This window comes from Lycorma delicatula, chromosome 3, assembly GCF_047948215.1.
Source record: "Lycorma delicatula isolate Av1 chromosome 3, ASM4794821v1, whole genome shotgun sequence".
Classification (NCBI taxonomy): Eukaryota; Metazoa; Arthropoda; class Insecta; order Hemiptera; family Fulgoridae; genus Lycorma; species Lycorma delicatula.
In genome coordinates, this window is record NC_134457.1 from 113162408 (window position 1) to 113189929 (window position 27522).

At 31.6% G+C, this 27522-nt stretch overlaps 2 protein-coding genes across 2 annotated transcripts in view; one reads left to right on the top strand and one right to left on the bottom strand.

Moving 5' to 3' along the window:
- The window catches only part of LOC142321900 (uncharacterized), a 267911-nt gene extending 266682 nt beyond the window's left edge, over positions 1-1229 (top strand). Inside the window, exon 5 of the mRNA XM_075360406.1 lies at positions 1091-1229. Within this exon, the coding sequence (XP_075216521.1) occupies positions 1091-1202 (112 nt within the window). The 3' untranslated portion in view covers positions 1203-1229. The remainder of the gene's footprint in view (positions 1-1090) is intronic.
- On the bottom strand, positions 1154-27522 carry LOC142321899 (cyclin-dependent kinase 2-interacting protein-like). Its single transcript, XM_075360405.1, has 6 exons — positions 27224-27522; positions 20567-20729; positions 16643-16733; positions 14159-14279; positions 13288-13514; positions 1154-1293 (listed from the first exon to the last, which is right to left on the bottom strand). Exons 1-5 carry the CDS (start codon positions 27369-27371, stop codon positions 13318-13320), a joined length of 720 nt encoding a protein of 239 aa, XP_075216520.1. The 5' UTR covers positions 27372-27522; the 3' UTR covers positions 1154-1293; positions 13288-13317.

The following is a 27522-nucleotide window of genomic DNA, read 5'->3' on the forward strand; positions in this document are numbered from 1 at the left end:
GATAAATAAAAATTCATGTAGTACACACTTACTGAATGTATGTGGAATCATGTAGCTTAACAATAAAAACATATCAGCTAATGGATAATAACAAATTATACAGATACAAAATATGTCTAATAAAAATCACATTTTATAAAAAAATACCTATATTTGAATTAATATTTACGGTACTACTTATATAGGTCCGATAGAGACCCTAAATTATTAGTAATGGTCATTAATTATACTTTGAAATTATTACAAATTTTGCAATCTTGTTTGAAAGAAAGTAACAAAACTGCTTGTTGCAGCAAGATGGCACTACATGGCAGTGAAGGCACTGCCGATTTCAGCTATGAAATTACATGAATTTTACTAATATCCTGTAGACTATGGTCTCCAAGGTCCCGAGATCTGTCACCTCTAGATTTTTATTTATGGGATAATTTGAAAAATAGTTTTTAAGAATAATCCACACACTTTGGACGATTTGAAAAGAAATATTAAAAATTAGAATTTTGCACTAATATTAGTGCAAAAATTCTAAGGAAAGTTGAAGTGGAAATGAAAAAACTAATTGACACCTATATCTGAAGCTCAAGGAAGACATTTTGAACATTTATTGTGACATTGAAGTGAAAAAAAAAATTATGTACACTATTTACTTTGCTGAACACACAGTTAAACCTAATTATCATTAATAAGTAGCTATTAACTATAACTACTATAAGTAATTCTAACTATAGTTAGAATTACAAGCGGGTTGTCCGACTCTATGAGCACCTTTTAGTCTTTTTTGACAGTGAGATTAATTTAAAATGTATTGACAAAAATCTTTTCAATTATATATAACTAACTAACTGTAGAGCTGCATGAAACTAAGCATCTGTGGCTGAACTGATAATAAAAAAAAACAAGATTTGCTAACAAAATATGCAATACAATAAATAATGATAAGCGTGTAATAAAACTGCTAATGTACAACTTTTTTTCATTAACCACAAAGCGATAATTTAAAAATATAAAAAAAAAAAACTGATCCTGAGAAAAATTTTAATTATTAACAATATTAACATTTTTAATAATGATGTATATGTACATGTTACAGAGAGAGCCAAACGTCATTTCTGGTAGCATTAGTACAACTTGTTTTATCATCTCTTACTTTGCTAGCAGTTATTTTAGTACTCCGTGTTGACTGTTTACATGATCCAGACTGACCAGAGGCTATGGGGCCAACTGCAGGAGAATTAGGTGGTTCAGCAACTGGAGTTTCAATGGTTCCTCTCGCATCTAGCTCCTCAGAAAGGCCTGATAATAGAAATGAATGACTTAAAATTAAGTTTATTAAAAACTGAAATTATACAGTGATAATCAAAATACACAGTTAAATACATATATTTCAAAATATTTAAATCTAAGAATTTAAAAATCACATCAAAATGAGTAACATACAGTAACACCATATTAAATATTTCTGTCGTTTTTAAAGATTTAAAAAATACATTTAAGGTAATTTGTTGGCTACCTTACGAAAAGATAATTATTTTAATCTTTTATCAATAACAAAAACATTCAAATTATAGAACTTGAGAAAAGAACATAAGTGTATATTTAAGAAACACAGCATAAATGAGAAGTACAAATTGTTGAAGATTTATTTTATTTATACTTCAAAAGAAATTTTGAAAAACGTGTCATATTTTGTCTGACTGATACACTTTTCTTTCATAATTATAATTTAAAACTGATATTTGAAAGAAAAATATTTTTATTAATGTATATATAATAAAACCATGTTTAAAATAAATGTTTTTTTTTTTTTACTAATCACACATGTGAAGAGAATGTACTGTTACCAAACAGTAGAATAATATTATGATACCATGTTTTTTAAGGACAGGCAGAGAACAATACTTGTTCTTTAATAATATTGAGGTACAACTTATAACCACACTTTTAATTATTGTATTTAAGTGATGGAAAATTAAATTAACTAAAAATCAAGAATATGAACAGACTGTTAGAACCCAACTAGACTAACCAGCCCTTATAAAGTTCAAATCACTTAAAATACTTGGTAAGTTCCAAACCAACACATTTAATGTAATCAAATTAGGAAAAACTGAGTAGTTTGACTTAACAGTAAGCCATTCTAATAGCCATTTTAATAGTAGTAGCTGTTAATATTCAACAGTAAGCCATTCTTTGGATCAAATGTTAAAATTAATTTTTAAGATATTCTGCATCTAAAAATATTAAAATTTGAATTCTGACAAAAAAAACAGGGGATTTTGCTGTTATATGATGTTAAATATTGATTTTAGAGTATGAGGTATACTTAAATCTTTTTTTATGGAAAAAGATTCTGCTTAAAAAACACAGGGCAGACATTTAATCAATACAGCAGTTATCATGCATAAAAAAAGAAGAAGAAACATGTATGTTTAGATACGTAAAGGTCACAACTTGGGGGATGATACCCGAGTTTACGCAAATCGTAAACTTAATTTAAAAGGCTTTGCGCTAAAGTGCCTTTCATTTTCAATGATTGTTGGGATAATCATGTTATTGGAAAAAATACAGGCCGACACAAAAAAAAAAAAACACCTTGCAGTACATTGAAAATCACTTCTGAGTAAAAGCCTTGTAGTTTTAAGGATGATTAACATTCAAAATTTAATATTTATTTTGCTTCAGTCCATGTAGCACATTCGTTCTCAAAGCGGGTGATAATGCCCTCCTTGTGGGTGCTGGAGATCTTCAGAAGGGAGTGGTAGAAGGCCCACAGAAAATTTGGGGCGTTCCGACAGTCTAGAAAGGCGATGTGGCTGATTAAAGAAAAAAGGCAAAATTTATGTTTTCCTGATATTTCAAACTAAAATTAAATACCTATTACACTAGTAGAAAAACTAAAGGGACACCTATATTTTATGATAAAAAATGATTGTATTCAAACTGCTTTAACTTTGCAACCAAGAGGTTGAAACGAATAAAAAAAAAATTAAAGCTTGAATACTCTAATTTTTGACAGTATACTTCAGGTTTCAAAAATCATTAACTTAAAAAAAAATCTATATAGATACCATTGTAATTTTTTTGAAAAGCAATTTTAATAAAAATACTTCCAAATATGATTAAATATGCATTTTAATTGCTCACATTTAAAATGTTAAGTTTTAACTCAGAAATAGGATACGTTTAAAAATAATAATTGCAATTGCAATTTTAGAAGCACATCTTAAAAACAGCAATTGCTATTATTATTTTTAAGTGATGGTAAGTTTAAAAATCTTGGGGGACACTAGAAAATAAATTGATTCTCAATGGTGGGTGAAAACGAGAATCAATGATGTAGCACATCCAAAAATGTTAATTTTTTAAAATGCAAAATGATTGAAAGTACTCATCTTTACATATTTTTCATGTATTTGTGTGATTCTATACAAACTGTTGTACAATTTTTGCCAAGATTAAAAAATACAATTTTTGACATTTCAAATTAAATTTTTGACAGGTTCATCATCATATAAATGTTTACTCTTTCAAGACATTTATATTTTAACTAGCAGCACAACAATGTTAATAAATAAGCTATTACAGACTTCAGTTTTAGAACATAATGCTAAGAAAAAAGTATTTAGTTATCATTACTTGATATTATTCTCCTGAATGACACATATTTCAGGCATGAATGACAGTTTTTCTCAGGCTGCAACTTGGTTTGGGAGAATGTTTTCTGCACATAGATTCACTCATTTAAAAATTTTTCCATTTAGTCAATAGTCACTTGCCCACTTCCCAACCACAAAGATCCCTGATCCCTGAATTAGATATCAACCAATAGTTGACCATGATAATAATGTATTCCGCCACCATTATATACCACATGAACAAATAAGTATTGATGAAAATTTAGTCGGTACCAAGAGTCACACATCATTACTACAATATTTGCCCAACAAAAAACACTAACATTGGAGGATTAAATTTTGGATGTCGTGTGACTGGTAATTACTGTTTAGAGGATATTTCACCTGCAAAAATTCAAAAAGGGATGAAGATAAAACTTAAATTAGAAACTTGGTCTTTGATATTTTATAGTAAAAAAATTGCTAACAATGTGCAACTATATAAAGGTTAACATATTTTTTGAAAATTTTTTTCATGTCAATACCTTAATTGCAATATTTATATGAGTCTGGTTCCTATATCATAGGCACTGTTAGAAGAAACAGAAAATTTTTACCACAACAATTAAAAGAAAATTTTCTGTAGGTGAGAAACAATATTTTCATTCTAAGCCATGGCTTGCTTGTGCTTACAGAGAAAAAATCTGAAACAGCCCCCTGTTCTGCTTTTATCCAGCAAATGCTTAGCAAGAGATGTAGATGTAACTGTTCAACAAAGGCATGAAGTTGTCTCAAAACTAGAAATTATACAACATTATAATAAATATGAGAGTTATCTGAAAAGTTTTGAACTTAACATAGAAATTCGTATTTTTTCTGTCAAATACAGTTTTATTTTTCAACCAAGTCTATATACTTTCAAGTCTATATACTTTTTCTAGCAATGCTCTAACATTTTTAACCCTTCCAAATAGTAGCTGGCATCTTTCTCTGCAAAATAGGCATTTACATATGCAATAACCTCCTTGTCCAATGAAAATCTCTTCCTCCAAGTGAAACTTTAAGGTTAGGAAACAAGAAAAAGTTGCTTGGGACCAGATGTGGTGAATATGGTGAGTGGTCAACCAATTCAAAGTGCAATTTGTGAATTTTAGCCATGGGTGACCATTGAAGTCACCCATAGCACATTATACTGATGGCCACGTACTTTCTTCTTCTTCAAACGTTGTCGTTTTTTTGCAATCTCTGCCTTCAGCTTGTCAAGTAATGATGCGTAATACTGTCCCGTTATTGTTTCAACTTTTTGAAGATAATCGATAAACAAAATTCCATTACTATTCCAGAAAACAATCACTATCACCTTCCCAGTCAATGGAACCATCTTCACCTTTTTTGGAGCAGGTTCACCCCTTGCAGTCCACTGTTTTGACTGTTCTTTCGTCTCAGGAGTATAGTGGTGGATCCATGTTTCATCTAAAGTTTGGAATTGACGCAAAAAAAGTGACTTGTTTTTCTTAAACTGCTGCAGCTGGGCTTTGAAAATGTTCATTCGAGGGCGTTTTAGCTCCAAAGTGAGCAAAATGGTACCCACACGCAGATAGCTTACACATATCCAATTCTTCAGTTAATATATGACAAACATGATCTTTCGATATGCACATAGCCTCTGCTATTTCTCTAACCGTAATTCATTGGTCGTTCAGTACCATTTCATGAACATTTTCGATGATATTGGTGATGGTTGCAATTTTTGGCCAACCCAAACACTCATCATCAACCAAGCTGGTACAACCATGTTTAAATTCATCTGTCCATCTTTTCACTGTGGCAAATGATGGGACAGAGTTCCTGTAAACAGAGTCCAACTCGATTTTAATTTGCATAAGTATTGGCTTTCCAATGCAAGTATTTAATCATCGCACAATATTCAATTTTTTCCATTTTCACAAAAACAATCACAATGACACTCAAATGATTATCAAACAACAACTGAGCGTCCAAAATGGCTGAAATTTTAGTGAGTACCTTTCAATGCATGCACAAATACGTTCCCTAACTTCTGTTGATGAGTGCTGCCATCGTCATGTTGAGGCTCAAAATGTTTCAGACAACCTCATAGATGGGTGGAATTGATACATCTAACACAATATTGTACACATATTTGGATGAAAGGAAATCAATGCATTACTAAGAAGATTACATTTAATGCTATGGATAGAATGCTTCTCAACTCATACATTTTGTACAAAGAACATAATGCTGGTACAAAGATTAAATCACGACTTGCTTTCACGATAAAGGTCATTGAAACATTGGGAAATTAATGATTACAAATGAAATGTTCCCCTGAATTGCAAAAACTGCCAGAAAGAAAGGAAAAAATTGCAAAAACTGCCAGAAAGAAAGGAAAAAAAGGTGTTGAGTTTGTACCAAGGAAGGGAGGAGGTAAAGCACAACAAGAACTGTTTGCAACCGCTGCAACAAAGGACTACATAGTGAATGCTTTCCAAAGCTAAGCGCTGAAAGTGCCAAAAATTAGTAAAAATCAAGAAACTTTGTAAATATTGTACATATTCAGTATTTTTTTTTTTTTTATTTTATTCGTAAAATATCATACTTTTAAGAAAAAAATAAATGCAAAAACATAAATTTATCTGTTACTTTTTAACTTTAAGAGAAAATGTATTAATTTTAGATTTTGTGGCCTAATTTTAGTGATTAAGCTTTTTTAGTATATTACTGGATCAATATAGTGTATTGGAAGCACGTTTACTACTATCATCATGATTTTTTGTGTAAGTGAAAAATTTTTCCTTATTTTTACATGCTTACTATTTTTTATGTCAATTTTAGTAAAGGTTTACATTTTTCTGAAAAATGGATTGAGGTTTTTGACTGATACTAGCTGAAAATACCTGAGACTTTAAGGGTTAAGTAAAAAGAAAAAAATTCTATACAATTTTCAATAATTTCATTTAAAATAAGTAATAACAAAGCATATAGTAAACATGTTAATAATTTAGATTTTAGGAGAAGTAAGTTTGGCTTGACATGATAAACAAACCAGCTAATAGTTTGGCTTTTTGTATAACCCACTTCTTTTGACAGAAAACAAGATTCCTAATAGCTTCACAATCACTTCCACCCTGAACCAAAATAGGAAGTAACTGCTGTACAGCCTACTAATGGATGTTGGCATGATACAGATGGAGCCATGAACAGAACTGATAAAATCCTTATGATAGCTATCCAAAGAAAAAGGGAATAGGACTAATTATAGGACTAATTGATGGTATACAACAGATATCGATATGATCAGTGAATGAAGAACTGATCATATGCTTTTCATGTTAAGAACAGTTTATAACGATATGAAACACATTGTGCTGAAAACTGTAGCACTACAATAAAATACATAATTTCTTAAAAATCAATTCTAATTTGATCCTATCAGTGAAGTTATCTTAGATGTCAGCAATATTTCATAAAGTTTAATAAGAACGGACAGTTTACCTTAATTTAATTATCAGTAGAAAAGGAAGAAAGCCATCAGATGTCTATTACTTTTAGAATAATATTATGTTTTAACCTACTTGCATTACTATACTGGTTATAAGAGCTAGTATTATCCTGTTTCCCACATGATTGTACAAGAAGTGGAACTTCATGTCTGAATTTTAATTCTGTTATTTAACTCCTAGCATACTTTTATCTATAAGGATGTACATATCAAGTAAACATATTTACTTTAAACAAAAAATGTTGCAATTTATAACATAAATTTTTCTTTAATAATCTATGTTTTGGATTAAATACTGCAAGGTAACCTACAAAAATTTATTCATTCATTACACTGATCATTGACTAAGGAATTTAATTTGTATGTACATGTTTCTGGTTCTCTTTTATTTCTGATGGCAGATCAGTCATAAAGCAGTAAAGGAAAAACATATACAGCAAAAATTCTTACTGCAAGAAACCAAAATAAAAAGCAATCGTATAATTCCATCACATTAAAAGTAATTAATAATAACTTCTATTACTAAGAGGTGAAAATACACACAAAATTGTCAAACTGCATATTTTTAGAAATAGATTGATTGGAATGACTGACAAAGAAAACATTTAATTTAGACAGGGTTAAATGTAGTAAACATCAAAAATTATATTCCAAAACATAAAAGAATGTTTATTCTACATATTTAAACATGATTTCAATCTAAGAAATGTTTAAATTATGGTTTTTGAATTTTTTTAACAAGGCGAAGTTTTCACCCCCAAAAAAACAAAAATCATACATCAGAAACATACAACTTTTGAGAATTAGTTAAAGCTTCATTATAAATTTTCATAAAAATCGATGTGCCCAAAAGAATTCTGAGGTAATACTCTATTTTTAACGTCAAACACTAGACTATATTCAAAAACCAATTATGGAATACTGTTTACGCAAGACAAAACAAAAATATATAAAATTATAGATACACACAATTACTTTTAAAAAAGGTTGGTAGGGTAGAAAATTTAAAAAGGGAAATGGATAGGGTAAAGGTGGATATAGTAGGAATTAGTGAGGTTCGGTGGGAAGAGGAAGGCGACTTTTGGTCAGGTGATTTTAGAGTAATTAACTCAGCGTCAAATAATGGGCAGGCAGGAGTAGGTTTCGTGATGAACAAGAAGATAGGGAGGAGAGTGGAGTATTTCAAGACGCATAGCGATAAGAGTCATTGTAATAAGGATAAAATCAAAACCTAAACCGACAACGATTGTTAACGTCTATATGCCTACAAGCGCCCATGATGATGATGAGGTAGAGTGTGTATACGAAGAGATTGATGAAGCAATTAAACACGTAAAAGGAGATGAAAATTTAATAATAGTTGGAGATTGGAATGCAAGCATTGGAAAAGGCAAGGAAGGAAATATAGTGGGTGAATACGGGCTGGGCAAAAGGAATGAAAGAGGGGACCGACTTATAGAGTTTTGCACGAAGTATAATTTAGTAATTGCCAACACCCAATTTAAAAATCATAATAGAAGAATATACACTTGGAAAAAGCCAGGCGATACTGCAAGGTATCAGATATATTATATCATGGTTAAGCAAAGATTTAGAAATCAACTCGTTGACTGCAAAACCTACCCTGGAGCAGACATTGATAGCGACCATAATTTGGTGATAATGAAATGTAGATTGGGATTTAAAAACCTGAAGAAAGGTGTCAGATGAAGCGGTGGAATTTAGAGAAGCTTGAGGAAGAGGAGGTAAAGAAGAGTTTTGAGGAGGACATCGCAAGAGGTCTGAGTAAAAAAGATAAGGTAGAAAATGTAGAAGAAGAATGGAAGAATGTTAAAAAGGAAATTCTTAAATTAGCAGAAGCAAACTTAGGCAGAATAAAGAGAACTGGTAGAAAACCTTGGGTTTCAGACGATATATTGCAGCTGATGGATGAACGTAGAAAATATAAGAATGCTAGTGATGAAGAAAGTAAAAGGAACTATCGGCAATTAAGAAATACTATAAACAGGAAGTGCAAACTGGCGAAAGCAGAGTGGATTAAAGAAAAGTGTTCAGAAGTGGAAAGAGAAATGAACATTGGTAAAATAGACGGAGCATACAGGAAAGTTAAGGAAAATTTTGGGGTACATAAATTAAAATCTAATAATGTGTTAAACAAAGATGGTACACCAATATATAATACGAAAGGTAAAGTCGATAGATGGGTGGAATATATTGAAGAGTTGTACGGAGGAAATGAATTAAAAAATGGTGTTATAGAGGAAGACGAGGAAGTTGAGGAGGATGAAATGGTAGAAACAATACTGAGATCTGAATTTAAGAAAGCATTAAAAGATTTAAATGGCAGAAAGGCTCCTAGAATAGACGGAATACCTGTAGAATTACTGCGCAGTGCAGGTGAGGAAGCGATTGATAGATTATACAAACTGGTGTGTAATATTTATGAAAAAGGGGAATTTCCGTCAGACTTCAAAAAAAGTGTTATAGTCATGATACCAAAGAAAGCAGGGGCAGATAAATGTGAAGAATACAGAACAATTAGTTTAACTAGTCATGCATAAAAAATCTTAACTAGAATTCTATACAGAAGAATTGAGAGGAGAGTGGAAAAAGTGTTAGGAGAAGACCAATTTGGTTTCAGGAAAAGTATAGGGACAAGGGAAGCAATTTTAGGCCTCAGATTAATAGTAGACGGAAGATTAAAGAAACACAAACCAACATACTTGGCGTTTATAGACCTAGAAAAGGCATTCGATAACATAGACTGGTATAAAATGTTCAACATTTTAAAAAAATTAGGGTTCAAATACAGAGATAGAAGAACAATTGCTAACATGTACAGGAACCAAACAGCAACAGTAACAATTGAAGAACATAAGAAAGAAGCCGTAATAAGAAAGGGAGTCCGACAAGGGTGTTCCCTGTCTCCATTACTTTTTAATCTTTATATGGAACTAGCAGTTAATGATGTTAAAGAACAATTTAGATTCGGAGTAACAGTATAAGGTGAAAAGATAAAGATGCACTGAATGTGAAAATAGGAGGAGAAAAGATTATGGAGGTAGAAGAATTTTGTTATTTGGGAAGTAGAATTACTAAAGATGGACGAAGCAGGAGCGATATAAAATGCCGAATAGCACAAGCTAAACGAGCCTTCAGTAAGAAATATAATTTGTTTACATCAAAAATTAATTTAAATGTCAGGAAAAGATTTTTGAAAGTGTATGTTTGGAGTGTCGCTTTATATGGAAGTGAAACTTGGACAATCGGAGTATCTGAGAAGAAAAGATTAGAAGCTTTTGAAATGTGGTGCTATAGGAGAATGTTAAAAATCAGATGGGTGGATAAAGTGACAAATGAAGAGGTATTGCGGCAAATAGATGAAGAAAGAAGCATTTGGAAAAATATAGTTAAAAGAAGAGACAGACTTATAGGCCACATACTAAGGCATCCTGGAATAGTCGCTTTAATATTGGAAGGACAGGTAGAAGGGAAAAATTGTGTAGGCAGGCCACGTTTGGAATATGTAAAACAAATTGTTAGGGATGTAGGATGTAGAAGGTATACTGAAATGAAACGACTAACACTAGATAGGGAATCTTGGAGAGCTACATCAAACCAGTCAAAAAAAAAAACAATTACTTTTATTATTTATTCATTATATTCAAGATTCTACAAATTTTTTATATAAATCCTAATTACAAACAGATTACATAGAAAAATAAAAAATAAATTTATTCATTCTAATGAAAATAATGAATCAAAAAGTAAACTCACAAATAAATCTTATAAAATCTAAGTAAACAGAATTGCCTTATTATGAAAATGTGTTTTTTTGTATGTATATTTTTAATTTTATAAAACTTTTGTATGATATGATTCGAAACACTCAAAATACAATCCAGGGAAATCTTTACAGGTCTTACAATAAAACATAGTATCTTTACGTTTATTATTTTTTGCACAAAAGCAGCATCTTTAGCAGAGAATTCAGTATTTTTCTCTTGCTTCACATCTGCCCATATAGTGCATGCATTCTTTGAACAACATGGACTGCTGGGTGTTTATTTCCGTGAAGCATTCTCTGGCAAGAGCTCCAATCGGAAATCATGATATGGTATTTTTGAGTTTCCTGTTTTGCTGTAAAGTTTGAATGCATTGAACATTATCATATCAAACATATGAAATGCTAGTTTTTTTGTAACAGCAAATTGTTTTTCTGGCACATGGGTAGTAAGATAACAATTGATATTGGTAATCAATACCGAACATATACTTGTTATAATTAATGATAGGCACTGGTTCAATTTTTGTTTGACCTCTTTTACTTTTTGTTTCTGCAAGCTTAATCTTGAATTCTGTTGATATATATATATATATATATATATATATATATATATATATATATTATGTCTCTTTTATCACACCATTTCCCAATTCCTACTCCTTGTGAATATTGGGGCATACCAACTCACCAATTTTCAGTTTCGCTTCAGAAACATCAGAAATTTCTTTCCTATTATTGCGGAGAGTACCAGTGGTGTATGTGTAGAGTTCCAACAATTTCTTGGAAACTGTTGGAACTCTACAAAAAAAAAAGTTGTTGGAGATGGAATGAATTATAAAAATTATCCACGTACAAAGAGTGCCCTGCCTTTAATTTTCCACCCATTACATGAAGTACAACATTTGCTGCAAGACCCTTTTCCCCCATATCGTCCATAACATTAGTGCACACGTTTAGCTTTAAAACTGTACCATCAGGTTCGGTTAGAAGATACAGTTCTATTCCGTATTTATGCTTTTTATTTTTTATATAATGTCTTATTACTAATCGACTTTGCCATAACAACACTGATTCGTCAATGTATAATTATTTACCAGGATAATAGTGTTCATTTTTATTATTAAAAAAAATCAAGCAACACTTATTTTATATAAGCAGTCAGTAGGTTTATGGCCAAAATCCTCTAGCTGATTTTAGCAAAAATGGAGGCACTTTAAAATCATCATAAATCTATTTTGTCCCATAAAATCATTGAAACATGAGATTTTATATAAACGATGAGTAAGCCTTTAATCTATTCAATTTAATGTTACCCATGTGAAGAACTATTCCTAAAAATATTTGTACCTCATCTCTGTTCAGCTGTTTCCAAGAAAACATATGTGACTTACCTTCAGTAGGAATTGTCACATGTAAACCTGAATTTCCAGTATATGGGATATTTTTCAAATTTGGCAGTGCTGATACCCACAAAATATTAAAAGGTAAATCTGTAGGCGTTTGATTATTAGGAACAGGAGTCTGTTTGTCATCGTTTTGTTTGTCAATTAAGTTTTCAAAACCATCGTCGTTGGAATTTTATTCTGTAATAAGTATCACATTTCCCAGTTTCACACTCGTAATCACTGTCATCCCCCCAATCACAGTCTGAGTCACTGTCACCATCAAAATATTCATCACTACTATCGTTTTCTAAAAATTTTTTTATTCAAACTCTGACATTACTTTTTTTACATTTAGTTGTTGCCTCTTCAGTGCGAAAGTCCTAGTATTTCATCATCTGCCATAACAAATAATTAAAAGAAAAAACAGAAACCAAGCACGAATTTATGTTGTTTAAGTATCAAGCAACACGCCTCTAAAATATAAAGAAGTGAAATAAGGTCTGACTGCTACAACATAGAACATAACGACTGCAGTTAATGCATATGTGCGCACACAGGCTGGGGAATGAACAATAAGAAGCCGCCACTTATGCATCATTGGCGCCAAACGTGTTAACAGGTAGTCAGTTACTCCTTTTTAACTACTTTTTGGATTACCCTTACACATTCTGAAAAAAGTGGATTCTTAAGTATCAATAAATTTTGTTTAACCATACCACATATCACAGCTACACAACAAAGTACACAATGCTTGCTATGGTATTTTAAGATTTTTTTCCAAGGACTTTTATAACTACAAAAACTCTATTGACTTTTAGCTTTTGTTTTATTTGTCATGATTCATTGATTTATAAGATATCCAACTAAATTTATAAAACTATTACCAGAAATATAATATAAAACTTTTAAGGTGATTTATATTTGAAATAAAAAAGAACATAAATAAATAACTTATGAACTATTGTACGAAAAAAGTATTACCAAGATCCATGCAATATACTATCAAAAGCATCATTTTAAGCCAGTTTCTTTCAACATTGCTTCTAAAAGCAGATTGATTGAATCCTCAATATATGGCTGATACAACCAAGCCGCTGAATAAAGTATGGCATTTGATTTATTGAAACAATGAGCAATATTTTCTTTAATATAAAATTGTAATTTCAGTTGCTTTGAATAAGCTTCAGTAATTATATCTGCACTTTCACCTGAAAAAACCAATAATTTTGTAATTATTTACCTTACAGACAATAGATCACAATTAATAGCAGTGATAAATCTATTTTCAATATAAATTTATATAAATCTCATAGAATAACACTGACTAGTAAAATGAATCTCAGAACAGGTATGGTTAACTCTGCCTGAGGTGAAATAATTCTGGTCCAATATTTTAGCTAAATACTACAAATATATCTATAATAAATATAAAATTACTTTTTTGATAAATAAGTAAATTAATTACTCTTCACAAAATAAAAGTCGTATAAATTACTAAAATTCAAAATTATACAATTTAAAAAAAAATTAGTGATCATCTGTAAATTAGTGATGATCAAATTCTTCCTCTAATTCTTTTTAAACAATAGTGCATATGTATCAACTAACTAAAAATATGTTTTTTCCACTAAATACAACACTTTATACTAAATAAATATACACAATTACTCAAATCTAATAAAGTTTCTATCACATAACACATCCCAAATCTGATTTCTATCTTAACAAAGAACTGACAGTTGATATACACATACTTAAAAAGTATTTATTTAAAAATAACAAAATATGTGAAATAAAGATATAAAACATAAATACATGACTGCAGTCTACAACTACATACCATATTACTAACCATATTTTTCTGGTGGCCATGTTAGAAACATTGGTGTTGGAGTAGTTGTTCGAAAATACTCCAGTTTTGATATGCTATGTAGTTCTTTACTAATGACTTTCATTCGTTCAATGATATCATTCTGAAAATTAAGGATAATTATTTATTTAAGAAAAGTTTTAAATTCAAAATAAAATAAAACAATAAGAACAGTTACATAAGTTACAATATTTCATTTATATTTTACAAAAATGTTTAATATTAATACAGTATTACTAGCTGAATAATTCAGCAATACCTCAATAGTGGAATGGTAGTGTCTAAGCCTTACATATTGGAAAGGTTCCAGATTCGAATTCCAGTCAGACATGACATTTTTCCTACACTATAAAATTTCTATTCCATATTTCCACATTCAAGTTTCAAACTAATTTGGAGAATTCATCATTAAAAAAAAACTAACTCAATTCTAGGTAGTGAGATTAATTTTTTACTACTAACCTATTATTAAATTTGATTTACCTAAGTTAGAAGCTAACTTAACCTTTGGGTACTGAGCTGGCAGAGAATGGAAAGATTGATAGAGAGATAGGAAGAAGGATAAAAGGTTGGAACAGCTTTTTATCAGTGTATAAAATCTGTAAGTACATTTAATGCTCAAAACATGACAAATCAGACATATCATGCAGAGGCTTTTTTTAAAAAAAAAACAGAAGACAAGTTAATTACAAGCTACGGAGAAGAAATTTTTTAGTAGCATAACAGGCAAGACAATGAGGGATCGTGTAAGAAATTAATGAATGAATGAGAGATCCCTCATATTTGTATTATTGTATTTGAAGTCTAAAGCACTTCATTAACACAAGATATGTTTGGACAGGATGGGGAGAATAAGATTCAAATGGTTCAGATGTTAATAGAATGAGGGAAGAAGATTACCATTGAAAATGTTTAACTGGGTGATAATGAGAAGAGATTAAGAAGAAGACCAAAGAAAAAGTGAATATATAAAATAATGGAATAAATTTGTAGAGGTGTAGAGTTGTGGAGTGATAGGTAGAGATAAAGGTTTATCTTAGAGACCCCCAAAGTTTTCCAAAAACCTCTACCTCTACTGCCTTCTCTTTTCCTCCTGGAGACAAGATGAAAAGTTTAATACTCTTGAAAGATTGAGTCTACTATACCTGGATACAAACCAAGGTTATTGAACAAGGGATAGTGCTACATAGCCTGTTGAATCACAAAGCACCCACTAGATGTTGAAATCTGGCTACCCATATGGAAAATATATGCAAGTGCAGGGGACAGTATCATTTGTTTAAAAAGATCATATGAAACCACTAATGTTCAAAGAAAATTAACATCAATAATACACAAAGGTTGAACTATAACACACTTTACAATAATTTCTTGGTATTAGCTGTGTAATACACAGCATACCGTTTCAAGGTAGACCTCTAATTGCAGAAGAAATGGTCAAACAAGTCCAGCAGACACAGATTTTCATAAAATACAAATCAATTAAATGATTTGAGCAGAATTAGGTATTAACTATCTAGAACTGAATTAGATACACAAACACATAGTAAAAGTGTTGGATCATAGTTTGACACAAGAGGGCTACTTGAAATTATATGACAATAAATTTAAAAAGGCTAAGAATAGATGCTTTTCAATAGCACTTCATAATTAAAAGAAAAAGCAAAAAACCCAAAAGACAGGCACTACCAATACCATCCTAGGTACTTACAGTAATAACAAAGGTTCTAAAAACATTTCCTTGCCAAATAGTCAAGAAATAACATGGAAAACAATATTTCTTGTTCAGAAAGATTTAAGATTTCCACTAAGAAAGTCATTGTTTATAAAGTAGAAATAATGCTAAATATTAAGTAAAAAAATATTAGCCACTTTTCAAAAGAATCACACCAATAAACTAGTTACAAATGTAGCAAGTAACCTAATTTTTACTCACAACAGATCTTGTGAAATTTTACATTACATTTTAATAATATTTTAAGAGATAACAAGTAATGTAAAGTTATAAAATCAAGTCAAATCAGTAAACTTATGTCAAGTTAATATAAAGTTATAACAATTTTCAGTTGTGGCAAATACTTGCATTCAGAGTATAAAATAAAAACAAAATGTAAGATAAAATGCATCTTATATAAATAAATAAATAAAGTTAAATAATGTGTAATAAAATAATTTTTTTAATTTAATTTTAACTCCGAAATAAACTTAAAAAAAAAAACTTAAATGATCACAAAATGTTAACTTCCATAATTAAATTTAAAGAATTGTAGAACCTGTATGTAAAAATCAATAAATGTAATAAAATTTAGTCTTTCTGAATGTAACAACAACAAAATTCCTTAACTTATATATGCAATAATAATCATAACTGTGAGTTATATTACAGTAATTTTACTATAATATACTACAATACTAAAAATTAACTATAATATATGCATTTAAAAAAATAAAGAAAAGCTAAAATACCATTTTTCCAGAAGTATCATCTAAATTTTCCAACAAAGAACTGATCCCAGGAGGATAATCTCTTGTCAGCTCACAGGCATCATCTTCAGCCCTGCAAAAAAAATTGAAAATTATTAAAACTTTTAACTCAAAATTATTAAAAAATGAATTAATAAATAATAGAAAGAAATTAATCATGTAATTAATTACAATGAATATTTGAAAGTAATTCTAACAACTATTTTTAATTTAAATTTTATTTCTAACAGGAAAAACATATCCAAAGATATCTTTTATTCAAACTATTTTATAACAATGAAACTTATCAAAAAAAAAGCCTAATCAATTTAAAAAACCAAAGAAATTTTAGGAATTAACAATACTAAAGCGACTGAATATTGTAGAGTATGAATAAAAACAGTCCTTTGAAAGAAACAGAAGTTATTCCATAAATCAACTCCTAATCATCCCATCCCAAATAAATGCAACATTCAGAAATTCGTGAAGAAATGGCCCAAATGATCTTTTGTAAATAAATCAAAGAACAGGGCGCCCATCTGCCATGTTTCTGAAGGAGTGCTTTGTAGTTCTTGGAAGTCTACCAGAAAAAACTATCACAACAGGTCAGGGTGGGTACAACAACTTGCAGATGTGTGCTGAAGAGTCTGAAGTTGAAACCATACTGTATCACAGCTGTGCAAAAATTGTAGGAACCATACAAGGGAAAATGTGGCTTTTTGTCACTGGTTGTTGAATGTGGTTGCAATGGTCAATTGGACCTTTTATATTTATCATGTCAGATACGACCTTATTTCATTTATTGGAATACGTAAATACCCAGTAATGGGTGTCAGAAAATCTGCACCTAATACATAAGTTACCCCTACCATGCTATTATTGGTTCAATATTTTTCAACAACATAGATGTCTAACTGACCGTTTTGGAACACTTTGCTCAAAAGTTGACAGAAGAACATGACTACTACTGCCTCCAGCAAAATGAGGCGACCACATCTGAGAAGTCACTTACTTGTGCACATCAACTACTTACTGCTGAACAAACAGTGCGTAGAGGCTTATGGCTGCCTTAGTCACCAGACTTGTCAACATGTGACTTATTTACAGGGAATGCTGAAAGTATAAGTGTATCAAAATATTCCAGGAATACTGCAGATACACCTGCATTTGTTAAACTGTGCACACCAATGTTCAGGTGTTGGTGGAGACCATTTCAACATTTACTCTGAAGATTAGTTCAGGTATGTTAGTTGTTACACTGAGCTTATACAGGTTACTGTAGACATTGGTGGGACTGCTTTTTCATGGCCCACACATATAACATTATACATCAATATAACCTGATCAACAAATAAATTATACATAATGTTGTATGTATTTTTACAACACATACTACATCACTCACTTTGCCAAGTTTCAATGATTTCAATAGATTTTCAACAAAACAGGAGAAATACAGTACCTTTATCTTAATCCTTCATTAACTTATCAGACAGAATATTCTGTCTGTAGCTTTTTTAACCTTTTAACTCCCAATAGTCTAAAATTACTGTATCTCCGCATACAGGTGCTTCCCAAACTTATACTTTATTTGAAATAATTACTTTGTTCTAACCATCTTGTTTGGTCATTATTTAAAATAATAAAAAAATTAAGTAAGTGTATTTGTAACACTTTAAGAAAAGTATCTGCAAAATTTCAAAGCTATATTTAACTTCTACAGCTATTAAAGAGGTTCAAACACATAAGTTCGCAAAATTTTTATCTGAATTACAAGATAAACAGCATTTCAACGTTTTTATTCTATTGGAATAAATAAGAAATTGGTTACAAAACCATATTTAGAAATCGTAATTAATTGATTCTAAAATTTATAAATACTTCAATTTTTCCAAAATATTTTATTTTCAGCATCAACCTTTGTGAGTAATTGGTTACTTTCATTACAAAAATGTAATTGACTTAAATGTATAGGTGATGTGATAAAAATGTCACATCACCTGTACTGGGTAATAGACAAGTAAACAACTTCAAATGACAGTCCATTTTAGTAATCAGTAAAAGATACATAAAAGCTGTCTGTAATTTTACCTCATACCTTTGACAGGGTAACAAATTACCAAATTATCTTTAGCAAAATATATGACGTTAAGTTTATGTCACTGGTCTTAATGATGTTAAGTTTATGTGATAGACGAGGCATGGCTAATAAATAACGAGACTAATGCTGCTACAGAAATACTGTACATGCACCAAATTCATACGACCGACAGCTGTGTACCATGAAGCCTTCTCTTTTGATTGTTGCCACTCCAGTTTTTTGTAGACATATTAGTCTGGCCATGGCCTTTGTTTAGATAACATCTTTTTGTTTTGCCAAAAAATTATAAGTGTTTTATTAGAGCAAAGAATTGTCATGCAATTTCATATGAAACTTGGAAAAACCACTACTGAAACTTATATTTTATTAAAAAAAGTATTATGGCAATGAATGTTTATCACGAGCAGTGCATAGGTTTTTGAGTGATTAAAGCATTTCCAAGATGACTGAGGAGACGCTGAAGATAATGTCCACCTGGGTCACCCTTCCAGGTCAAAAACAGATAAAAATATTTAAAAAATTGGTTAATCTGATCCAATCTGACTGTCAATTAACTATTCGTGCAAATGCTGAAATTGTAGGAATTGACAAAGAATGTTAAGGCAAATTTTACATCACAATTTTAACATGCAAAAAGTGTGCACAAAAATGACACCTAAAATTCTCACAATCGGACAAAAAAAAACTTGTGAAAATGTTTGTTCTGAAACTTTGAATACCAATGAAAATGACCCAAACTTCTTGGAAAGTGATAACATGTGATGAATCTTGGTTTTTCACTTATGATCCAAAAACTAAGCATCAATCCATGCATTAGAAAGCCCCAGCTTCACAGATTACAGATATAAAAAGCATGAATGAACAAATCAAAATTCAAAGTGATAATGATTGTTTTTTTCTATATTCATGGGATTGTGTACCTACACTGGGTTCCCCAGTGTTAGACCATCTGCCTTATTCGCCTGACATGGCACCATGTGACTTTTATATGTTCCCCAAGATCAATCTGCATTAAAAGGAACAAGATTTCAAACCGCTGAAGCTGTGAAAGAAAAATTGGCACACATCATGAAAGAGCTCACAGAAGAAGACTTCCAGCACTGTTTTGAACAATGGAAAATTCACATGAAGCGTTGCAGGGTTAGAGGGGGGGGGGGTGTATATTGAAGGGGATAATAACTAAATAAGTACAAATCTAAAATAAAATATTTTACACCATTAGTCTCATTACTTAATAGCCATATCTCATTTGTACATCTGCTTTAAAATTTTAATCAATTAATGTTCAATTTGAAATTACTCTGTTATTCTTACTATTATTTTATAAAATAAAATATTCTAAAAATTAAAATTTATAAATGTTCTGTAAAATTTGTTATTTCAAGAATACAAATTTAAAAACAAATAAACACACACACAAACATATATACATATATATATATATATATATATATATACACCAATTTTTGTGATTATCTTACTTTTAAAAGTAAATAAAATGCAGTAATAGTACATACCAGTAGGATACTATCATTCTTAAAAACAACATTATTTTTAAAATGAAATAAACACATACTTTAGGGACTTTAATATAAAAATTTAATATATTTTATTAGCATTCAAACTTGTTAAATCCAATTTTGATTCTCACTTACTGCTATTGTACATAACTTTAATCAATCAACCATAAGTTATATTAAATAGGAAAAGTCTGTTAACTTGTTTTGTCAGGCATAAATCCAATCAATAAACTTAGATACAACAAAATTGAGAAAAAATGCCACGTTAGAATAAAAGAAAAATTATAAATATGAATAAAAACTTACAAAGAAAATTTTAGGTTTATTATATCAGTTATACATGAAACACCTTCTAACTGGTGTGTATTCCAATCTTCTATAAGATTAAATAATTCTGCAGCATTATCACGTATTCTTCGAGGATTTCCAGTCAGATTAACAGTTTTGGGACTGGCTGGGCTATCTGGAACTGAAATAATTTCAATAGGAATTATTGCAGATAAGAGTAATGCATTATTACAATTGATCTTTTAAGTATTGATAATCTGATTACAAAAATGTTTAATATGAAAATATCTAAGACAAAAAGATTTATAACAGAAAGCATAAAAAAGATACTCATTTCTCAACTTATGTAAGAAAACATAAGACAGATTATGTCAGACCTGTCAAGAAAACTAAAAAAAATCAAATAAGGCACCAATACAGAAACTGGATCCTAAAATTTTATAGTTTTCACCAACACACGTTAAGTTTTGTTTTTCTGAGCGTACAACGAAGTGTCACTATCAGCACCCAGACACGATACTTATATACTAAGTAAATAATATTAGAAATAACAATTAAAAACAAAAATCCAAAAAGTGATATAAAACCAATCAAATATTACAAAGTCTAAATCAAAATAATAAAATTACCATCTGCCATACACCAAATGGTAAAAACAGTTAAAAACTACTACTGAATACTCAGATATCTGAATAAAAATGGATGGCCTGAGAAATCATAAAAGCAGGCCGCCTTGGCTTTCCAGATGTTAAAGGGATGAATTCATTTGCGCTATTGAGAATTAGGTGAGTAAACTTGGCAAGTTTAATTCACATTACCACTCATGTCATATTGGCCAAAGGAATCCTTGCATCCGATCATTCCGCTTTATGAACCACCCATCTGCGTGGTGGACTCTGAGGCAAATCACTATTTTGGACTGAGATAACAACCAGAGTCTATGATCCAAAGAATTCTTTTGGAAACATGCCAGGTAAGACATGGGACTAAGGTTGCTGAACAAAAGCATAGATTGATGCACGAAAATGTACTTCTTGAAGATGACATAAATGTGTATGATCCATCGTTTAATAAGCAGAAATCTAAGTTCTACCTCTGTTGATGAACTATAGTGCCTTGGGAAGAATATGACAATGAATAGTGATGGGCATTGAAATTGTCAATTATTAGAGAAGGTAAAGGAATCTGGGAAAACAGACCAGAAGATCATCATCACTGATATCGGAATTTGGAGGAAGGTATAAGATGCTGATACTTATTTTGAATGGTGCCGATATCTTCAATGAGACTAGGACTTCAAAATCTTCGCAGAGATATTTGTCGCGGGTTGCTATATGAATTCCTTTAGGAAAACAGTTACGCCTTCACGTCCTCTGCCCTCAATTTGAAAGTTGCATATCACAGACATGTCCATGAAAGGACACAACCTGAGGATGGAGATGAGTCTCCTGCAAACACAATATTAAAAAAGTTTCTTTTTTTATTAGGATTTCAATATCGTTACAGCGAGAATGTAGCCCACAAACAATCCAATGAATAACATTTGTACCCATAAATACTCTTTTCCTATTATATATAAAACTGCAGATTATTTGTCAAATACTATATGTTTCTTTTCTTTTAATAATAATATTTTCTTTTTGCTATTAATAACTTTTAGGAAGCGCTTTGCTTCTTCAGGCACTTAGCTTCCATCTTCTTGAACAGACCTTGAGATGGTGGCAGGGAGTTGAAAGCATGGGAGGCCAAAAACACTGTACCATGCAACTAATTTTTTGTAGATCCCTTCATTGAGATCTTAGTAGTTTGTTCCAAAGTTGGCGCAGCGGGAATTTTATTGGGTGATGTACCAACTTAAGTGGTTTTCAGTGAACCACTCTCGACCTTTCCATCAAAAATATCTCTTCTTACCTGATGGGCAGGAACGATTGCAAAAGAAGCTGTTCCTGGTGAAGGAGTCATGGCAGGTAGTTGAGGAAAGATTTCTGGTTCTGATTCCAAAACTAGGTTGATGGAATAACTTTCTGGCCCCCCCCATGACCCAATCTAAAACAGTTTTGCCACCCATGCGAGCTAAGAAGCCTGAAGTAACAGTCTTAAAGAAGTTAGAGTAACAGTTGGCCTCTGCGGATATGGTATCAAGCAATGACTGAACTAATGGACATGAACTAATAAACAAATATTTCATGATCATTAGTTCAGACATTGTTATTATGTTGAGACTGAAGAATTCATTGACAACTCAAGAAACGTAAAAGAAAAGAAAGCAACATACATTCAGTCTCAGTTGAGGAAGATGCAGTTTCTACACTTGTTAATACTACAAGACTACAAGACTACACTGAAGGCTTTGGAGCTTGAATGGGTGAACAAGCTAGGACCGCTTCACTGCCATCTACCATGAGGTCGACTGCTGAGGATGTAAAGCAAGTTAATGTGTCAAAACCGAAGGTCTTGTTAATTGACAAACCTTTGAGTGTCATTCCAGCGGCTTTTAAAAGCGAAATAATCCAAAAATTGGAGGTAAGAGAGAAGAGGTTGAGAATCATCAGTGTTAAGGAAAATCTGCAAGGTGTGCGAATCCTAGTCAATGATAGCAAGGCTAAATCAAAAATTATGCATCATGCGGGAATGCAGCAATATCTGATCAAGAAAGTCACTACGAATCCTCTTCGGCCTTGTATGATTATCTATGACATGCTGTACAATTTAAGTAAGAAAAATTTTATTGATGCAATTAGGGCTTACAATATTGCTTATTCCACAGAGGAATTTGGAAGCAAGTTGAAAATTGTTTTCAGAGCGGGTAATAAAGAAAGCAGTCTCATGCATTATGTCATCAAATGCGGTAAACAGTTGAGAGCTAAGTATTTTTTAGAAAAATTGTGTCTTTATTGATTTTCAATCATGCAAAATACAGTATTTCTACAGGTTTTGGCTATGTGGTAAAAAACTTTAAAGGGAAAGAGCTTTGCACATGTTGCATAAAGAAACGGTACTATATGAAAAACTGTCCAGTAAAAAAGGGTGTAGGTAATCCCATCTGTAGTAACTGTGCTCGAGTCGGAAAACTGGCCCAACATAGTTGTTGGTCAGTTGATTGTTCCATGTACAAGCGTACGTAGGACATGTTAGTCACAGACAGTCATGGTATAGAGATTGGGGGCTTTTTGGAGTCACTCACTTTGTTTAATCCCATGGGAACTTTGTTCAGGGTTGGGCAGCCCGTAGTTGTTTAATGATATAAATCTGTTTGTATGCAGGCATACAGCGATGTAAGTTCTAGGTTCAGTCAGGACAAATGAAAGGTCATTAAGATGCTGATATGTGTTGAAAAAAGACGACTGGGTCGATATTTTCATACCGTGCGTAGAGGCTTATGGCTGCCTTAGTCACCAGACTTGTCAACATGTGACTTATTTACAGGGAATGCTGAAAGTATAAGTGTATCAAAATATTCCAGGAATACTGCAGATACACCTGCATTTGTTAAACTGTGCACACCAATGTTCAGGTGTTGGTGGAGACCATTTCAACATTTACTCTGAAGATTAGTTCAGGTATGTTAGTTGTTACACTGAGCTTATACAGGTTACTGTAGACATTGGTGGGACTGCTTTTTCATGGCCCACACATATAACATTATACATCAATATAACCTGATCAACAAATAAATTATACATAATGTTGTATGTATTTTTACAACACATACTACATCACTCACTTTGCCAAGTTTCAATGATTTCAATAGATTTTCAACAAAACAGGAGAAATACAGTACCTTTATCTTAATCCTTCATTAACTTATCAGACAGAATATTCTGTCTGTAGCTTTTTTAACCTTTTAACTCCCAATAGTCTAAAATTACTGTACCTCCGCATACAGGTGCTTCCCAAACTTATACTTTATTTGAAATAATTACTTTGTTCTAACCATCTGTGTTTGGTCATTATTTAAAATAATAAAAAATTAAGTAAGTGTATTTGTAACACTTTAAGAAAAGTATCTGCAAAATTTCAAAGCTATATTTAACTTCTACAGCTATTAAAGAGGTTCAAACACATAATTTCGCAAATTTTTATCTGAATTACAAGATAAATAGCATTTCAACGTTTTTATTCTATTGGAATAAATAAATAATTGGTATATAACTGTGCTCGAGTCGGAAAACTGGCCCAACATAGTTGTTGGTCAGTTGATTGTTCCATGTACAAGCGTACGTAGGACATGTTAGTCACAGACAGTCATGGTATAGAGATTGGGGGCTTTTTGGAGTCACTCACTTTGTTTAATCCCATGGGAACTTTGATCAGGGTTGGGCAGCCCGTAGTTGTTTAATGATATAAATCTGTTTGTATGCAGGCATACAGCGATGTAAGTTCTAGGTTCAGTCAGGACAAATGAAAGGCCATTAAGATGCTGATATGTGTTGAAAAAAGACGACTGGGTCGATATTTTCATACCGACCCAAGGCACCACCCAATGAGGCTGGAGGCTTCTGCTGAGGATGGCTGAGGGGGGGGACATCAGAGCCTCTCCATTGTTAAAACATGAAAAGCCCAAGGGCATTTTGAAGGCTCCAGGTAAAGGCTTGGAATCTAGAGACTGCATGACTGGTGAGCTACAAGGTGAGCGTATCAAAATACAAAATACAGATGTTCTCAACATTGCAATAGCAGAAGTGAAAGCTTTTACCTGGTATGACAAAGCTTGAACCAACTTTGTCAGTTCCTTGCACTAGTTCTCCTTTTGTACATTGTTGGAAAGAGCCTGGACAAAACTAACATCAGGCTGTACAAGAGTCCTCATTTTTAGGGACTTTCTTCGATATTCCCATCAAGCAACAGAAAGGACACTTTTTGTTCAGTAATAATCCTTAGTATTGCCTGTTCTTCCTTATAAAGAAAGACGGTTTAGATGTTCATGAAGGATTTTTCTTATGGGGGTTTCATTAAAGATCAGGTGTACTTACCACCTTTGGCTGCTGATCTTGAGCTAAGACTTCAAATTAACACCACAGCTGCAGAGGTAATGCTCAACTTGCTGGCTACAGCCTGGGATGAAATCAACTTCAGGTGGGATGTGTGACGTATTACAAATGTAGAAGCCATATGAAAACCAAAGTTTGGTGAAAAACTTGATGTGTTTTTCCATGAAATGAGGGCTTAACCAAATTTGTGGGTTATCTCAATTAATTTTTATATGCTTTTTAAACTCTTTTTTGAATCACCCGTTATATTTTTAATTATTTACACATAAGATTAAAAATTGAATAAATGTGTAATACTTATTTTCACTTAGGCTAATGGAATTTTTTTCTTTTAAAGGACTTTGGTTTTTTTTTTACTGGGTTCTTCTTTAATGTAGTACCCAGCATCCATGTTGTGTGTTAAAAGCAACCATTTAAAAACAAATCCTGTACTTAATTAGCACTGAGCATTTCACTCTAGAAACATCAGGGTAATTCTGAGCAGTTACTTGATCAACTTCAATTTTACCATAGTAGATATGCTAAGGATCAGAAAAACAAAAGATCTAAATGTTGGAAGAAGGTTACCTTGCTTCCCTGGTCAGTGAATGACCCAAGCAAGTCTACCGCATTATCAGTTAGCATCAATTTTGTTATAGAGACTGTTTAGACTCTAATCAATTCTGTGTTGAGGTTAGTCTTAAGGTTAGAGTTAAGGTCAAAGCTGAAGGAGACTTTTGTGGAAAGTGCTTATGAAGATTGCTGTTGATCACCTTCAATGGCTGATGTTCAATGCTGTCAGTCATCTTCAATGGCCTTAATAATTGTCAGTCTGACAACTCCTCACTCCACAAAACTCTAGCTTAACCTTAACCCTAACTTCTCTCCAGAGAACAGATTAGCATTTGCTTGGTGACCAGAACAGGTCACTATAACTCACAAAATGACTGCTGAATTATTGGTAACAGAATGAGCATTGACTTTCCATGGATCATATCCCGTTCAAACCTGCTTTATGACATTTAGATCTTGTGTTATGAACAAAATTGAAGCTGATCAAGTAACTACTCTGAATTATCAATACCAATACCGGACATCACAACATGAGTATATAAGCCATAAACGCCTTTCTCCATGCAGAGTTTATTAACTACCATCTTATCAGAGATATGTATGAAAATCTGCATGAAGTTAATAGTCTGATAAAAACAAAAAATGTTTACAATACTGTTTAATACACACAATATCTCTTTATTAGCCAGCTCACCCCAAAATATACAGATTGGGAAATGATCCTCCTAACCAATTTATTTTAATGTTTAACTTAATTTCAAAAAAGTGAAGCCTAAAAGAAATGGGCCTAACAAAGGGGTTACAAAATGAATTTTGGCAAAGCAATTTACTTACTAAATTTATTTTACAAAAAGAACTACAAAAATTATTTATTTATTCTTAAGAGGAATGAACCAAGTCATAGGCGTTTATTAACACTTCTTTAATAAAAATTGTGATTATAAAGTGACAAGACAAACTACAACTTACAATCAAACCCAGGATCAGTTGATTTCAGAACCCACCATATTGATATTAACTAGTCAATCTGAAGAAAAAATGTTGCCGACTAAATAAAAGGATACGAAACTGAATTTCAGTTTAAAAAACTGCTCGTGTTCGTTATGATACAACTGTGGTAAGTTAACTGTACCTGATACTGGTGAAAATCCAGAAATTGAACTTCTTGACTTTTTATTTTCGGATTTCGGCGTGACAGAAAAGCTAACGTTACAGCGTGAACCAGAATTAGGACTATTTGACATGATCACATCTACAAAAAACTTTAAGATTACGAACATTCATCCACCAGTAAAATAAATAAAATCGTTCACAATTAAGTAAACACAAAATTTACAAAGAAATTAATTCGTTTCAACAAACCACCCACAACTTCACAAAACGCGCGCACTGCTGGCCTAACATAACCTACAATCATATACAGGTTAAGAA

Bases quoted from the DNA above. Each gene is read 5' to 3' on its own strand.
- LOC142321899 (XM_075360405.1), bottom strand. From the start codon at position 27,371: ATGTTCGTAATCTTAAAGTTTTTTGTAGATGTGATCATGTCAAATAGT. The intron at 20,730-27,223 runs GTACAGTTAACT...AAATTATTTCAG, and splicing joins TGGATTTTCACCAGTATCAG to TTCCAGATAGCCCAGCCAGT. The intron at 14,280-16,642 runs GTATTTTAGCTT...CTTAATTTTCAG, and splicing joins ATGATACTTCTGGAAAAATG to AATGATATCATTGAACGAAT.